Source organism: Condylura cristata, unplaced genomic scaffold (assembly GCF_000260355.1).
Source record: "Condylura cristata isolate star-nosed mole 26May11 unplaced genomic scaffold, ConCri1.0 scaffold00004, whole genome shotgun sequence".
Taxonomy (NCBI): domain Eukaryota; kingdom Metazoa; phylum Chordata; class Mammalia; order Eulipotyphla; family Talpidae; genus Condylura; species Condylura cristata.
This window is the reverse complement of record NW_004567105.1, coordinates 21,782,393-21,801,499: the sequence shown is the minus strand read 5'-3', so window position 1 is coordinate 21,801,499 and position 19,107 is coordinate 21,782,393. Positions and strand designations below refer to the sequence as shown.

General features: G+C 32.7%; 1 protein-coding gene across 1 annotated transcript in view; it reads left to right on the top strand.

The window, feature by feature from the left end:
- LRRIQ1 (leucine-rich repeats and IQ motif containing 1) overlaps positions 1-19,107 on the top strand; it is a 120,948-nt gene that overhangs the window by 39,491 nt on the left and 62,350 nt on the right. The window contains exons 15-19 of the mRNA XM_004676497.1: positions 1,071-1,164; positions 5,128-5,307; positions 7,372-7,806; positions 11,115-11,322; positions 14,972-15,091. Coding sequence (XP_004676554.1) covers positions 1,071-1,164; positions 5,128-5,307; positions 7,372-7,806; positions 11,115-11,322; positions 14,972-15,091 — 1,037 coding nt within the window. The remainder of the gene's footprint in view (positions 1-1,070; positions 1,165-5,127; positions 5,308-7,371; positions 7,807-11,114; positions 11,323-14,971; positions 15,092-19,107) is intronic.

Below are 19,107 nucleotides of genomic sequence, written 5' to 3'. Positions count from 1 at the left end.
GGAAGGCAAAATTTCAAAATATGATTTTTGTTTCAGTCAACAACCATAGTTTCACTCTTCCTTAGTAAAAGTTATTTTTGTTTTAAACTCTTAGTGCAAGCCCCTATTCCAGAGTATTGCCTTCCACTTTCATGCATAGTCTTTCTAGATTTACTTGAATCTGAAATACTGTATTTGGTCTCATTCTAGTGGACTGAAACTCCTGTATTTTTCACTGCTTGCATGAACCTTAATGTTCTTAGATATAGCTGGTGATCTTTTCTAGATTTTGCAGTCTTGTTCTGCGTATGTAATGACTAACTTGTCCAGACAGTTTAATGAGTCCTGATATACACTTCTTCCCTTAATCTCTTTTTTCCCCACTATACACACCCATGTAGAATCTTCTTAGTACTTTTAACCACAAATCCCAGCATCAGTTCTAATTTTTGCCTTCTATACTCACAAAACATCATGGTCTCCACTTTCCTGCACTGAAGTAGTAAATGCCTTCAGGTAGAAAGCCACTCTGATTGATAAACTTCCATGTTTTCCTCTTTTGTCAAGCTTAAAAACAGATGCTTTATATAACAGACCAGTGTTACTGTTTTCTGTAGGAGAGCATACCAGTGTAAATTATGTGGTAATGTACATTAGATTGATTTGCTCTTTTTATTTTTCAAGTATACTAGGTCCATGTAATTCTATACCTATATGTTCAATTTTACCACTTTTCCTGTTACTTTAGATTTCAATTCTTGATATTTGTGCTTACAATCTGGCACAAACTGCTTTAAATCCTTTATATGCGTTATCTCATTTAATCCTCCCCTAAGAGAGAGATAGAAACCTGAATTGTAAAGCAGTTGGCTGATGTGCAAAAGTTTACAGCTGCTAAATGGTAGAAATATATATTCTGACAGCAGGATCAGTTTTTTTAAAAGGCATAGACATCTTTCAGTATAAATATTTTGTTGCTTTTAATAGCTAGTCAACTAATAAAATGAACATTGATTTATATTTTTTTCTATATTTGTGTTGCTTTTCAAAATGATTTTTATTGTTGTTATTTTTTTTTTTTTGCCCTGTAGATCTTACAAGTGTTATCAGGTGGTTTGATGCATGTTATTCTCTCCATGAATTATCTCTTACTGGAAACCCAGTTCTTCAAGAAATAAACTGGAGGTAAAGAAGCATTGTTATACACCATGTATGTTCTTTACTACAGTGGCAGAAAATGCAATTAATGGAAAGTGTTTTACCTTTATCAATAGATTGGAAAAAAGTTAATTAAAAAAATTTAAAAAGTTATTCAAAATACAGCTTTGTAAAATATTTTGAAAATATCAAAAAGAAATAATTTTTTCACATGTATGAATTAATACATGTTTGTTTTCCCAAGTAACTCTGTAAACCAAGTCAATGACAGCAAATACAAATAGGTAGTTGTGTCCATTGTTCAGAGAAAGCTCTTTATGGGTACTGCAGTTTTTCTTTAGGTATTTGGAAAAGAGAATATGAATTCTCTGGTTGATCTAGTATCAGTTTCTGTTTGAACAGCTGCCATTTTGTTACTGTTAACAATTGGAAATAAATATATCTTTATGATCTTTCAATTTATTTTTTCATTATTTGCATGATGTGGAAATACTGTTAAATTAAATATGCTAAAGGAAAATATTCTGAATTTAATACACTTAGCATTTGCATTTTATGTATTTGTGTTATTTCATTACTTATTATAGTTTCTGTATTTAAATGACTAGACTAGACTACTACCAACTAGACTAGACTAGAGTACTACCAACTTGAAAATTTTTACCTATCAAATTTTATTTAGTCAGTCCAATACAGCTTCATAAACTTAAGAAGAGATTTATTTATATAAAGGATTTTAAAATCTAGTTATCTATAAAATATGGATTTATTAATGAAAGGTCTAACTCAAACTTAAAGTAGTGTGTTCCAATGAACTTTACATAACCCCTTGATACCAACAAAGGGATTAGTTATAGATTTTCCCAACTGGCTTCTTACTTTCATGTCTAGCCAGTGATAACACGAACAAAACTGATGTACTAAAAAAATCTCTTCTTCAAACTTAATCCACAGACTCAGTTTGGAATCTCCTTTGGGAATGTGTTTCATTCATTAATGATTAATAGAGCTTCTTAAGTGACAGAATATTCACCAGGAAGTTTTTACTAAATGAAATATTGATTCAGTTCTTGATGAGGAGTAGCCCAGCTGGAAAAACTAATGTTGAGATTTCATAGTATTCTTATACTTCATTTCTAACATGAATCAACTTGTTACAGCACTTTCTCATATATTCAACATAGACTTTTATAAGGTGGCATTTGAACTTAAGGTCAACCTGTGTACTACTAATATAGATCAGAGAACTGTTTCTTTACATAAAATATAGGAAAAAATGTTTAAAATAAAATACAACCTTGATGTGAATATTTATTATATAAATAACAGTCTCAAAGATCCAAACAAGTAAATCTTTATCTGTAAAATAGTTCCAAATATCCTGAATAAATAATACTTTTAGGGACTTATGCTATATAAATGGGATAAATATGACAAAAATAATTATTGTAGAAACTTAAATACCACATATTATTTATTCACACTATATAGACTTATATCCCATAGCTAAAATATTATATTTAATATTTATCTACATCAGTATCTACATTAATATCTACATCAATACCGTGTCCAAGATAATAGCATTTTTTTTAAAGATTTATTTATTTATTTATTTATTTATTTTAAAGATTTATTTATTTGTGCATACAGAACTGGGGTACAGGCCAGAGGCTCAGGGGCGGCGAGAGGTTTCACCAGAGACAGAGTGGGGAACAGAACAGGCAGATCGACGAAGTACACTGCTGAGGGGAGCAGCGGACGGGTCAGGAGAGGTCTGCCACACCATGTGGTCACCTCCGGGGCAGGCGGGAATCGAACTCATGCGGAAGCGGCTTTCGATTCTCAGTGCTGTGCTTTAACCCACTGCGCCACCAGGGAGGGCCTAAAGATTTATTTTTTTATTCATATGGAACTGGGGTACAGGCCAGAGATGCAGGGGGTAAAAGGCTTCACCAGAGACAGAGTGGGGAGCAGAACAGGCCAACTGACAAAGTACACTGCTAAGGGGAGCAGTGGGCAGGTCAGGAGAGGTCTGTCATGCCATATGGGTCATCTCCAGGGCTGGGGATCGAACTCACACTGAAGTGGCTTTAGCTTCTTAGTGTTGCACTTTAACCCACCAGGGAGGGCCCAGATACAGCACTTGATAAAAAGATTATCACTTCCCTCCCTTGCTGATCTGGTATCAATTAACATCGGAACAATTTCCACATGCTTGTGGCAACACTTATTGTCCTATATTATCTTTAAATTTATTTATTTTTCATTACTGTGGTGTCTGTAGCATAAATATTTATTTTGTAAGTACAATATACTTGTGGTAAAATAGTGATCTGTTAATCTGATGAAAGCAAATTATGATTTTTTTTCTTTCAGATTTTATCAAGTTTTTGAAATGACTTCATTTTGTCAATTATTTCTGATTAGAAAGTCGTTTTCTTTCTATGTCTGATATGTACTCTATTAGCAGTGGGAATACTATTCTAAGAAGTTTTCATGTCATTTGTATAAAATCAATGACAATATTAAACAGTGTGCAGATCAAAATATCTCTTATTTTAGCTAATGTTCCCATCATCATGGATGTATAAAGTATGCTTAAGTTTCCAAGTAAGCTATATTTTCTTAAAAATTTAAACTGTTTTGAAAAGCATTAGAATTTCAGAATAGCTTTTGAAGTATAAGCCTGAGTAGCTATGGTTTTAGCATAATGTGTTATGATCTGTTTTTTTCCTAATATATATAGTAGTTCTTTAATATGCTCAAAAGAAGGTAGATTTTGAAAGCATGGATTTTTCCTGGCCCAATAATATAGGTCTTTGCTGTAACTGAAGGTTCTACATCTAAAAGAATATATACTTAGATACCAAATGAGTAGTTCAAGGGTAGTCTCAGAAACCCCCACAACGTTAGAGGTGCACATGAAAATCTAGTTGTGAGCCCAGGGCTGTGGAGAGTGACTACAGTAACAATGGATGTGTTAAATACTGTGGTTCTCATGATAGCAGCATTCATAGTGTCTTCTTTTTGTAACCTGATAAGTGGCTGCTCCAGAGATTCTCATAGGTATAACATCTGTATGACCACTGTCCAGCATCCAGTGAAAAGTTTCATATAAATACACAAAATATCTTGTATATTGGGTGGGGTTGTATCCAATTCTATAGATGAAATTAGGGAAACTGTCTTCTTGACAATAGCAAAACTTCTTACCCATGTATAGATATCTTTGTGATACAACTTTCCATTTATTTTGTTTTATTTTTTATCTTTTGTCAGAGTTTTGTAGTTTTTCTCACAGAAACTGTTGGTATTTAGTTGTGGGTTTATACTGAGTCAGAAAATCCATTTCACTTGTGACCATCAGCAGTCTTATGAAAATAGATCTGTACTCTCCTTGTGAAAGGCTGGGAAAGTATTTCCAAACTACATAGCTGGACTTGGCAGATAGCTCTAGATGTCTGACCTGGTTTTTGACTATTTCTCTTTAAAATTGATGCAGACTTTTGATCATCTCTTACTATAAGCCTCAGCAGGAAAGAAAAATCATAATTTTAGATTATTCAGATCATGAAGAACACCTATTTTTAGCTTTACTTTCATTATCTTTTACTAACAGAAGCAATCAGAATTTACCCCCATTTCTGAAATAAACAGCGACTTTTAGTAATAATGTTTTATTATTTTTTAAAAGTGCATGACTTTATTGTCATCATGTAACTTCTTATTTACTCTCAACCCAAATTTATATCTGCTTGAATTTCCCATTTGCATTTTAGAAAAAAAAGTTTTAAACTTTAAAACATTTTTTTTGTAAATAACATACCATACTTTAAAAAAAAAAACTTAGCAGTTTCATTTTTTCCGTGAAATCTAATACAACTTTCTAAGATCTATTTTGCACTTATATTAAGAAATTAGGTGCGTGGTTATTTCAGACATAAAATATGCTTTTCAAAATTATTATTTTTCTCCTCTTTTTAATAGGCATTCTCTACTTAAAGTGTTACCTGCTCTAAGAATTCTCAATGGTGAAATGCTAACCTCTTATTCAGAAAGGTACATTGATGAGGACTGTCACTTAAAATTAGGACGTTTCCTGAGACTTTGTCAGTCCCAGATTAGAAAAATCAACTTACTAAATGAGAATTACATTACTGGAAAAGGGTAAGGCTGTTATCTTGTCTTTGTCATAATGAAAAGAAATAATGCAATTTGCACATGTGATTAAAAATACTGTAATTAAAATCATTGTAAGTTTGGATTATAACAGTATGTTTTAGATATAGTCTCATTACTGTTTGAAATTTATTGTTTATTATGAACATATTTTAAAAGCTAAAATATCAGTAACATAAATGAAAAAATGAGTATAGCTTCTACACAAATGCACACATTCAGTCAGCTTGTAGTCAATAAATCAGTCACAAATTTAATCAAAAATCATTGGGTACCTAATAAGTTATCTAATAAGTTATATTATGCTTTATCTTCAAATATTAACAAATTAACATAAGAGAAAAATAGTTATAATGGAACAAAGCAAGTTGTGTAATAGATCTATATGTAAGGTATATTACACATATATTAAAATTGTATTTAAAGTATTTTTGGAACTTGGGAAAAGCAGAACATATACAATTTCAGAACAGAAGCTATATAGTTATAAAACAATAGCAAAGAAAGAGAACTTCCCTTCCTTACCACAATCCAAATTCTAAATGTCATGATTATATTGAATTACAATTGACCTTTCTGTAACTGTATTTTTTAATTTGTGTTGCTCCAAAATAACGTAAATGAAAAAGGAAAGCAATTTTATAATTTACTTATGGTGACTCTGTATTATAACTGGAACAATATATGTGTGAGTTCCAATATCTAACCCTAATTACTAAATCACATAAATTATTGCTGTTTATGCTTTCATAAATATTAATCCTATGTGTGTTAAGTTTTTTTGTTTAATGTTTTAATATAGTCTATTCATAATAAGAATAAATCTGATAACTTCAAAAATCATTCCAGTTGTTATAACTATTTAATTTATCAAATTCTATGTCTATTTTACCTTTATCTTTTGCAATCTAAAGTAGTATTCCTTATATCTGTGTAAAAATATAATTAATTGACATAATCTTCACATTGAAATTTATATTTCTCAATTCCTTTGAATGATGATTTATTGTCATAGTAACTTTATATTTTAACATTGAAATGGAAAGTAGGCTTTTATATGTTTAGTAATAAGTGGTAATGAATTCAGCACCTAACCATAAACATTGATATCTTCTAATATCAACTTGAATCTTTTCTGAATTATAAGACAACAAATTAATTGAAATATATCAAAAAGATATCGGAGAAGTAAGTAATAACCTTTGTGACCAAAGAAACTATCTTTAAATATTAGAAAGTAGTTATAATGCTTATTTTGTTTAGTATGGTTAAATATTTTTATGTTTGTATTCTACATTGTCACAAGAAATACTTAAGACAATCTGTGAAAATTTAATATAGCTAGAAAACATAATGTAAAATTAGCTATTTTAAACAGCAAATAAGGAAGTTAAATAAAATGTAACCAAGAATAAGACTCATACAAGTGCAAAGTCCTTCACATTTACTGTTAAGAACTTCAAATATGGAAAACATGTATCATAGAAATCATAACTTCAATAAGATAGAGATCCAACAAATATTTAAGAGAATCACAAGCAGTTATGTCTTGATCTATTTGAATTATACTTGTAGTGGATTTTTTTCTAGAGAAAAATGGGAATAAAAACTTTCCCATAATATAAGTTCTTTGTTTAAAAGTCCAATACAAATATTTTTCATGGCAAGAGTCAATGTAGAAGTCCTTTAAACTTTGTTTCATAAATAACGTCTCCAAATTTAGGCTGCCATGACTTCTCATGTTTATGGTGGAAAAAGTATGGATTTTTGGGTCCTGTGTACCAAAAATACTTATAATAAAAATGGCTCTAAAACTTCCAGACATTTTGTCTAGGTTGAGAGATCTAAATTAACTAAACAAATATTTTCAAGATTTTGTTGGAAAATAGGTCAATTTTTAGGTAAATAAACTGAAATAAACTTTTAATGAGTACTGTTGAAGAGAGTCTGATGTTCAAGTAGGCTACTTGGAAATTTTCAAAACCTATACAAGTTTTAATATTTACTGATATAACGCCTCTTATTAAAAGCCCTTATTGTTTATTTGTTCAGAAAACTATTCACCTTGGATGCTGCAGAAAATCTCTGCCTTTACTTTCAGAAATTGATGACACTGAGTAATGAATACCGTCATGTACACGAACGTGGAGATGTCAGTATCACCAAGAGAGATGAATCAGAAGCCCAACAAAGTCATTTGATTCTTGCAAGTAGTGATAGCTTACTGCAAAATAGAGCCTTTGACTCTTGTGCACATAACCCAGACTCAGCAGATATTTCTGAGAAATGGATGGATTCTGGATCTAATCATTCCTTAACCAATTCCACTTTATGTGAAGATACGGAAGGAAGAAATCAAGAAAAAATAGGTCAGAAAACAGAAGACAGCAAGCTAAATATTCCTCCCAAAAGAATTCCATTCATGGAAACAGTATTGACAAGGTCTCTACAGAGAGATCATCAACATATTGAACATCATGAAAAAATGTAAGGTTTATAGGTATTTTTTTTCTTTTACAGTTGTGTATACCTTATTTTTATGAAGTCTTAGTTAATGTTACCAAATTATACTTGTTAAAGGATTTAAATTGCTATTATATTTCATATTGATTTCTTTAATTATATTTTATGATGTGCAGAAATTATTAATTTAATACAAAGTAATTTAGTTTAGTTTTGACAGGTTCTGATTTAATTGACTAGTATTTATTTGAAGTAAGTACATTTTTTTCCTGTTATCTAATCTAATTAAAATAAATTTAAGGGGAGAAATAAAATACTACATTATTTTAGGAAAATATATAAGGAGTACTTTTAAATAATCAGATAATTTAATTTTTTAAAATATGCTACAATACGTGATATTTACTTTCTTGTTGATCGACTAATCATTTATTAAGATTCTAAAATATATCTTTTCATGTGCCATACTACTTTGTGTAGTGACCTAATAAACACTTAGCTAGCATTTATGCAAGTTTTGAATGCATATGTTCTAATTTTCTTTGGCATAACTAGGCAGGATAATACTCTTTGAGATTAATCATGTAAGTCACCTTCCAACTATTAAACACCCTTAAAAGCTAATGGTTAGCTTTGTTTATTGAATTAACAAAGATTGGTCTTTGACCTGTCAGGTTTTCTTTTTACTTCTTGCATCAGTGTTAAACATGAGAAAATTGAAATGGTCAGATTCAGTTTCTCCAATAAAACTGAGCTGAACTGGGTAATCACAACAGTTAACACTGCTTTGACCAGCTTCATTCTTTCAGGAGTTGTTGGTGTGAGTAGTGATTTCTTTTCTAGAACAATATTAAATAGTTTGATATGTTGAAACTATTAACATTTTGTAATGCAAATTTTTAACAATTTAAAGTAGCTGTACCATTGTTTTATAATTTATCAATTTATTTGATTTATTTTGCTTCATAGTAGAGGAAAACTATCTCTGTTATACTTTTCTAAAATCTCAGCCAGGATCCTAGAATAAAGAGATAAATAAATAAAAGCCTGTAGATTTATTTAATGTTTTATGTGACATGGGAGGCATCAGAAGGCAACAAAGGCCTGAAGACATTAAACTTGAGCATTTTTACATTAAGTTTGATGACAAGTTAAAATTGTGGGAAGATGTCGTAAGACAAAGAGTATAAGCTGAGAGCAGTACAATAGGGGGAATTTAACAGGTATGTTCTTTCCGAGTCCTCCGGCATTCCTGCAGATGAGAATATATATATTTTTTCTTCCCGGTAAGGCAGGGTGCCTGTGAAATGAGGGTATTTGACATGTTTCTAGAAAGGTCAACAAGTCGTTTTTGCACATGCTTTTTTCTCAAATTCCTTCAGCTTAAAATATGCAGTATGCCAGGTTGTCATAATTTGGGGGACCATGTCCAGAACCCTATTCATTCAAATACTAGGTTTGAATGAATACACTGCATTTATAATTTCTTAGTCAATAAATAAAATAGCCAAATTATAATGAGAAATAAAAGAGCTGAAAATATAGACAAATTGAAGACTTAAAAAACAAAAGAAAAAGAAGATGGATAGCCACTTACTGAGCCTTGCCTTTTAGTGATGCAAGAAGATTCACTGTCAGATGTCTTATGCATTTTCTGTGCACAGTGTACATTTGTTCTGAAGATAAGAATGTTTTTATCATTAAGATTTTGCTAAAAAAAAGATGATGATATGAGTAATAATACAAGCTGCTGTTTTCAATATGGAAATCAGCTCACTTTCAGGATATCCAACTTTAACTACTTTAAATATATGTAGTGAAAAGCAGTTCTTGTATTAGTATGAGTGCAGAAAATAACTTCATCAACTTTTTTTTTCTTTTTTGTCTAGGGAAATTTTGATAATATTGAAATATTTGGGGAATTCAAACAGTCAATGACTGGTCAATTTTAGAAGAAGTTCACAATTGTAGTTTGTGAAACTTGTATATATCTGTACAGTAATATGAGATGTCTCAGGTTATATGTGATTTCTTACATGTCTTCCATTTTTAGCCAGTTACACATTGCAAATCCATTTTTTATTATTTATCACCCAAACTAATTTTGATTTAAAAGATGAAGAAAAAATAGGTAATGGCTAATTGTGAATTAAATCTATAGACAAATTTGCAAAGCTTTATTGTAGGAGGCAAAAATGAAACATGATTTTATTTTCCAACAATCAGGAGTATGGATAATTTATATTGGTCAAATGTTGTATCCATTAATTTCAACATCCCACCAAAGTAGAATGGTTTTTAGGTGAAATGATGCTGATGGTGATGATAAAAAAAAAAAAGAAGAAAACTGTTACAGCCCTTTTTAATATCCCCCAAATTTATCACTATTGGGAAAAGAATGTATGATCATATTAGGCAAAGTTTGCCACTTAATTTAAATTTACCTTAACATCACTAATATGAGAAATGAAAGAATGTCATTGAATTTGGAAGATTTAAAGTGTTCCAAGAAAGCAATGGGGAAGGGGAATATGTACAAATCTTCTTCATATGCTTTTTAAAACTAAACTCAGTAATCTGAAGAGGATATAAGAATAATAATTAGCACTTAGACTATATTCTGTACTTGAATAATAGCCCTGCAAAGCTCTGATTGGAAATGAAAAATTAAACAGTTATAGAGAGTTAAAGTATTAAACAGTGAATGCTCTCAGAATCACGGTACATCGTTACTGAAATTTACTAATTTGGCAGCATTGGGGAATGTAGGAAATAAAACATATTGCACATTGATTCAATACCTGAAATTGGCAAATAGCTATGGGCTAGAAAAATATTAGAACTTACTGCAGGGTTTATAAGAGTATGGGTTAAGTATTTGTACTGGGTAGGAAAATGAAGCAAACAAGATTCCTGTTAATGGTGAAGGGCACCCTCCCTCCTATCCAAGGCTAATGAGAGATCCCATATTTTTATCCATCTCAACCTTAGCTTCAGCACTTGTCCCCTCCCTTCTGCATCATCAGTTTTCTTCCCATCCTTTTGTATTAGCATCTTCCATATCATACAAAATCTTCCATATCATACAAACAAATAAATAAGGCTCCCTTGTATTCACATCGTTTTCAAATTTTTGACCCATTTCTCTCTATATTTAAAAAAAAGGTCTCTATTAGGTATGATTTCATACTACTTTTACTTCTGTGAATATAGACACTGTTTTATTTTTAAAGAATGTTTTATGTAGTGGATGTTTATTAATAGAGTTTATAAGGCCCTCTTATTTACAACTGTGTGTTTATAAAAAGAAAACCACTATCCCCTCCTAACAGTATGGCAGCAATAGTAATCCAGGCATACTGGCGTGGGTACATTAAGCGCGGCCGAACTCATCTCTCTACACAACTACATACTCCTGCAACAGAATTGGCTTCCGAGCCGAACTCCTGCATCAAGAATCAAAATACTTTAAAGAACAAAAAGCCAGAAAATACCGTGACTATCCAAGAACAAAAGGAAAAGGCTGCTATTCTTATTCAGGTTAGTTTTCATCTTACTTTTGTTGCAATTGCACTGGAGGAGAGCAGAGAAAGAAGCATCAAAATGAATTAGGAGGAAATAGTAATCCACACAAGAAGAGGTGGTGATTTCATGGGCCAGATTATTAGAAGTGGATTTGGTAAGAAAATCACATTCTTGAATATATGTTGATTTATCTTGAGGCTAGGCATATGTACTTTGAAAGTATAATTGGAAATGTTATTTCATAGGGATGTGGAGCACGAGGCACAGAAGATAAAGATGTGGCCAATGTATTTGGCATAAGCACCTGAAAGAAGAGCTTTGAAATTAAATTCTGGTTCTTGCTAGTAAAGTCACAGTTTTCAAAACTCCTATGGTTTTAATGGATATATTCAGGATTTCAGTTGACTTAATGTATCTGACTACACTTCTAATCATAATTCATAGACAAAACTGTTACTGATGGCTGAACAGCAGTAGGGGAGCAGGGATGGCTAATGGACTCAAGGACACACTGAGAAAAACAAAGAAATCTCAGTTACTGTTCCGAAATGTTACTCTGCTGAAGAATGAAGATAGCATGCAGCCTACACTCCCTTCTGTCATCAATAGAGCAATACACTTTTCTCTATCGATGGTGGATGCTCTTCAATGTTGGCTCAATAATGAAGTTCATTCCTTTTGAAACTATCTTATTTCAGTGACAAGTACCTGTTTAGTATCCCTTGGTCAAGTTATTTATAAGAAAATGTTTTTGTTTTTTTTTTTTTTTGAAAGGATTTATTTATTTATTCGTACAGAACTGGGGTACAGGCCAGAGATGTGGAGGGTGAGAGGATTAACAGAGACAGAGTGGGGAGCAGAACAGGCAGGTCGACGAAGCACACTGCTGAGGGGAGCAGCGGGCGGGTCAGGGGAGGTCTGCCACGCCATGTGGTCACCTCCGGGGCAGGCGGGGATCGAACTCATGGAGAAGTGGCTTAAGCTTCTTAGTGATGTGCTTTAACCCGCTGCACCACCAGGGAGGGCCCAAGAAAATGTTTTTTAAAAAGGAACATAAGTCAACCTTTCTTTGCGACCTTTCTTCAGAACTCTTCTGTTCTTCAGAACCTTTTTTGTTGTGCTTCATGATTCTTAAATCAACTTTATTTTCTCCTGAGTACAGTCATCTAGTTTTTTTACACTACTCATCTTAAAATGTGAATTCTGGACTGTCTAGCCACCTTGGGAACAGAGCATAATATATCAAAGTACCTGGGTTTTAGAAAGAGCAACATACATATAAAGAAAGAGAGAGAGAAACTTATCAGTGATTTGGGTAGAGTTCATATTGGAAAGACAGTTAAAATGCTTGATGTTTTTCCTTTATTTACCAATTTTTAGATTTTTGGGTTTTCCAAGCATTTTCCACATTTGTTCTATTTAATGTACATGCAATTTTTTTTACATTTATTTATTTATGCTTACAGAACTGGGATACAGGCCAGAGGTGCAGGGGCAGTAAGAGGCTTCACCAGAGACAGAGTGGGGAACAGAATAGGCAGATCCACAAAGTACACTGCTGAGGCAAGCAGTGGCGTCAAGAGAGTCTGCCACACCATGTGGGTCAGCTCCCTGGTTGGGGATCGAACTCATGCTGCAGTGGATTCAGAGAGCTTCATAATGAGGTGCTTTAACCTGTTGGGCCACCAGGGAGAGCCCGTACATGTAATATTTTTTTTTAATATATAACGTGTTTAATTTCATTGAAGTTACTATTTTTATTGGTGCTCAGATTTTCCCTTATTTGTAATTTGTTCAATTCAGTACTCTCTAAAACTTCCTTGTTTTCTAATATGACTTAATTATCCAAGTTAATTTTATATACATTTTGCCCCAGGCCTGACTTCAGTCACTTCTCCAAAGATCTTTGGTTCCTTAGTGGAAATGGTATTTGCATACCCTACACTGGATTTTTTTTTTCTTCACTGCACTGAGTTTGAAAATGCAAAATTTTAAGAAAAATAAATATTATAGGTTCATACCAACATTTTAAAATTAAATTTAGGACTGTGAGATTTTTACTTAATTGCTTTTATGTTTATAGCTCTTCTACAGAACATTCTGGTTCCTAATCACATTAACATAATTATTTTTTTTCTCCTTTCTCTCACCCCCTCTCATGTATTTTGTATACACTCAAGCATACATAGATAGTGGAAATCAACAAAGCCCACAGTGAGGAAAAAACAGGCTACATAGTCAGATTGTGCTATAGAAAGGGAGTCAGACACCATCACTTGTCTTTGACACAGACTCAAAGGCAGGAAAGTGGCAATCTCAAGAAAACAAAAGTACCAAGTATGCTTTACTTGCAGGTTGTTGGCATCACAGAGGTGGGTAGCTAGAGCAAGACCTCTTATATGGTTATGATTGGCTTAGAAAACACATGTAACTTTCTCTGCTTGGTCCTGAGTTGGATGTAGGGACAAAAATAGGGAAACTAGTGACCATTCACCAAGTCTTGACCAGTGTTGGTTAACTGCTCATGAGGTTGTGATTTAGCATACTTGTTAGTGCAAATGTGTAGTTTGGCTTTCTAGGCTAGTTGCTACAGAGGTTGTGGGTCACAGTTTTACATCTCAAATAACAATAGAATATGTGTATTATGATTCCTGAAACTATTTTTAGGTATCTGTCGAAATTAGATTTATCTTTTAAATATATTGCACTAGAAATATTAAAATCTGTTGACATTAGCATAATTGATTTTTCTCCTTTTTTACTCCTCTCCCTTTTTTATGTTTATGTACTTAATTTATAGAATTATCTTAAATGAGTACATGGTTCCAAAATCAAAATAAGTAAGATCTTCTATGCTGTATCTTCCCCCTATTTCTTTCCTCTGAAGGTAACCTTTATAAATTAATTTTATAACTTACACTTTTAAGTATAGGCTTCCACATAGGGTGAGGTATATATTCATAAATGTTTGCATGCAGTCTTTCATAGATGAACAGTAGCTTACAGTACATATTTATCTACCTCTTTTTTACATGTTTTTTACATGTTATATACTGTTCACCCAGTAGCAGTATATAAAGATACTCATTTTTAAAAAGCTGCAGTGTACTTGGAATTACACTTAGGAAAGCTTTCCCCACTTAAAAAATATTGCAGAATCTGAATGTTTTTACTCTGTTATTCTGCACATAGTTTATTTTAAAAATGAAATTAGTTAATTGCTTCAGGTCAGGATACTATCTCTCTAATATGGTCATTTATATATTTTGAAGTTTTCCTAAATGTGTGTTCGTTTATTTTATACATAATCATTTGAAAATTAGCAAAATTGGTTTTCCTTTGTATGTCTTTCTTCTTAGTTTAGAATGGGTCCTGGAGGAATTGTCAGATAATTGATTGTTTGACCTACATGTGCAGTCAAGGGAGTTTTAGAGATTCTTTTCTGCTCACCACAAGGAAAGTCTCCTGAGATTCAGAACTTTAGACACATGCAGTCATTTAATTTATCTTGCAGTTTTACGTGTCACATAAAGTTCAAAAAACAGATTATTGAGCCATAAATGAAGGTCTAAGATGTTTTATCTTCCTAATGGGATAACTCACAGAATCTGGTTTGGAGTTTGATCTATAACCTTGTATAACATGCTTTAAATTTTTTGTTTAGGCAGTTTGGAAGGGCTTTCTTTTGCGAAAGAAACTGACAACTGCTTTAGAGGCCATTAGGAATGAGGAATCTGAAGAAGAATATGAAGAAATAGATTTAGAAGATTTTACATTTAATGAAGTAAGTACCAACAACAACATATAAATATTGGTCATAAGCTATTGTTTTAGGGGTATACCAGTTTCTAAAGTGGTTAATTGTATTGGCACAATGCTATAGAATTTTTCATATAGCCCTTGAGAAAAAATGTATGTGCTTTTAAATGTGTGTTAATTTCTTAACATCATCTGCAGATGTCCTACAAGACTTTATAGTGCATAAAGGTGGTCATAGAATATTCACAAGAGTTGTTGTGTATTCTGTGTCAGGTTTACACCATATTTACTTATCCACTACTCTTTGTTAAATATATCTCTAATCCTACTTATGTCCTGCACAGCAATCTTAAACAGTTCTTTTTATTACCTAGAAAAAAAACACGAAAAACCTCATTAAGTTGGTATTTAAGTATTCCACAATGAGGGTGCAAGCTATACAGACTCATTTACCCTGTGATTCATATGCTCCAACCAAAGCGAGCACCCCTTTGCTATACAAAGCATTGACCTTTTACATCCTTAGTTTTGCTTATCTGTTTCCTCTTCTCTAGACCTTTATACTCACATAACTATCACTGAGGTTAAGATACAGAGCTAATGAAAATCACAAGATTTCTTCATGCCTCAACATTATTTATATCTTCATTATTATCAATCTGTTTTGAAATAGAATCATATAATATCTATGTTTTGTCTGATTTCTTTCACATATTATCCATGAGGCTTATTTGCCTTGTTAGTGTAGCTACATATTTTAAGTACCCAACATTGTATGTATAAAGATTGTAAAGACCCTAGAAAATGTTTTCTTTCTTTAAAGAAAATTATATTTTATTCTGACAGGGATATTTTGTATAGGCAGAGATACTTTGGAGGTGTATTTTCCAGCTTTACCCAGACTAGTCTATTGATACTTTTTCTTAACATGAAACTAATATGATGTCTCAATTAAAAGTGCAATATTTAGCAAATTACCTCTGCCTAGACTTTGAATTCTATTTTCTTTTGCCACAGCACAAGTAGCAGAAGAAATTTGTTTCTACTTCTGTAGCGCATCCCCTGTTGCTATTGTACTTTGCTTCTAGAAATCTCTCCTGATACATATACTACTAGGTGTTGGTAAATACATGGGAAAAAACCACTGTATATGTGACTTTGTGCTTACATTTCTATAGTGCTCTCTGCTAGGGGATCTTGATTCTTCAATCCTATCTGCTTTTGCTCCCTGCACTTCAACCTCTGTCTCTTCATCCCCATGCAACTGCTACATGTGGGCCTCATATTTCTGTCTACTTTTCTTTCTTACTAACAAAACTGGGAATTTCCCTGCAGGAAAATGTAGAAGGAAATACAAGGCTCACATAAATATGAGATTCAACTCAATGGGATCTTGGCTTTCTGATTGCTGTGCTTGATCTTAAGTGCCCAATATTTACACATGTTCTCATAAGGATTTTAATTCTACTCCAAGCGATACCATCAGGTCAAATTGAAATGTTTATAAATGGATATTTCAATGCAATGATTATATTCAATAGTCTAGGCATTGTTCTTCCTACAGTGAATAAAAGAAATAAGACCCTGAACCCCACAGAAGTTACATTTAATGGGATGTGACAGTGAAAAAAATATACAAGTATGCATACATAATAAGGTATTGAAATTTACTATGAAAGTAAGAAGATTAAAGGATAATGTGTAGTATCTATTTGGATGATCAGGGAAGTCCTGCATACAGTATAAGATTTAAAAGAGATGGGAAAAGAAAATGAAAGAATAAGCAATAAGGTAGTACTACTCAGGGTTAAATATAAAGCAAGTATGGATGACTCAGTCAAAAACTACCTAGGGTATTAAAGGAACAGAACATTTTCAATAGATAGATCTAGTTAGTGGAAAAAGACCAGAGAGAGTAAGAAAGGAACATATAGCTAGGGGTCATTCGACAGAAGGCCTGGGATATGATGCTAAAAATTCTGGATTCTATGTCAAACATGATTTTAAAAAAAGTTAATGGATTTTATAAAATTAAATATTATTATGTTTAATTGTATGTCTTTGTAATACAGATAATGTTGTTTAGAGGAAAATTCAAACTAAAGTTCTGTTTAGAAAGGAATCATTTGCTTTTAATTTTTTTGAACTTTTCTATTGTCACCACTTTATTTAAAAATCATTTTAGAGCTTCAGATGACAACATCAGATTACCAGAGCATTATTTTATTCCTCTGTCTAAATTTCTTGTGTACAAGTTCAAGACTTATATAACTAAGATTTCCATTTTACCACCTTTTTGAATAATAAAGGTAACTGCATTTGAAATTAATGCATATTTCTCTTTATAAGATGTATCATAATCTGTTCAAACTAATTTTTTCACTTCCAGTGAGCTCATACTGTGTGCTTGCAATATGGATGGCAAAACATGAAGATATAGCATGGCCCCAAATTTATGGCATGTCAGGAATTTGTTTGGATATTTGCAGTGAATTATATCATTTTAAGAGAAGTAATATAAAATTGTCTTGATAAAATAGCATGGATCAATTTTATAGAAGTTTCATGCCTCTCTGAAATGTAATTGCCTTTGGCAAATGATTAACAAACATGACACTGATAACCAAAAGTAAATTTATGTTAAGTGTATTAGGCACAACTTGCCTTAACTACCAAGAACAATGAGAAATCTGAGATTTTATCTTGTCTACAACCTACCAACTTAGTCTGATACACACTCAGGATGCTGGCAGAAGAAATGAGGTATCTATTACTTGTTATGCCAAGTGACAGGAGCCTTGTATTCCCTTTTGTCTCCCAAGTTCGATAGGGGATACATATGAAGAGTTACCCTGTAGGAAACCTATGCCTATGAAACACCCCATATTTTATGAAAGGTTGCTAGCAAATCTACATGTCCTACTCCCAAGATGAAGTCAAATTTTGCCTTCTTCCCCAGAGCAAGACACTAAAAGACAGTCTTCCAAGTCTGTTAGCTATAGCAACATTTTTGAGAAATTATATTCTGCAGCAAAAGCTGTTGGAAGTCACCAGAAATATTCGAGACATAAGGAGAATTGTTTTCCAACAGTGACTACCCCTTATTTCTGCAAGGCAAATTTTCCTGTAAGTATTCACTCCAGTGCCCAATCTGAATAATCTGACAAATATTAGTACAATACCCATTGGTTTATCCTCTTGGTGCATTTAATTAAGTTACTAGCAATACCCAGGTGGTTTTCTTCTTAAGTTTCTGGACTGACCTTCCCACTAGACGTCAGTCCAAAAACAGCTGGAAGTATTAGCTATTACACTGACTCCTTCTTGTTTCTCAAGGAGGAAGTACAAGGCAATTTTGCCATCCAAAACAACCCTGGCAGGTGAGGTGAAGCAAACTTGAATGCTTTCCAGGGCCATAATGGCATTTCCTTAAACACTTAAAGGAAATTTATGACCAGGACACTTTCTTTCCAGGCGGCATTTGCCCACCCCATGGGATGACTGAGAATGGAATGGGGAAAACTTCCAGAGATGTTTCACAGGGGAAGTTCAGAATCTGAAGCCATCCCTTTGCTGTCTTGACAGACTTGTTTGATTTTTCATTTCAGTTAACCAAAATAACTATCAAGTTGTGGTCATAGCCTCCTGGAAGGGAATGGCAAAACCAGCAATTAGTTAAATTTAAGGTGCTTGTAGCAATTTACAGGAGCCCTACAGGGGCATTTTTCTTGTGGAGGGAACCTTCTAGGACAGTTCTAAAACAAGAAAGTTTATTTATGTCCTTTCCTCCCCCCAGTACCTCCCAGGTGTTCCCTACAAAGGTACCGGATTATTGTTCTCCACCAATTTCCTCAAAATTAGAATGACTCATTTCAGTAACTATAAATTCACTTTTTTTTTTTTTGTCTTAACCATTCTTTGTTCACACCCAGGTCTTTCCTCTTGAAAGACAGAGGAACAAGTGCATTTCTGTAAAACTCCAGAATAAAGTTTGTATGTTAAGCAACCTTTGGCTAGGCTGCCCTGTGGGCTTGTGTCAGT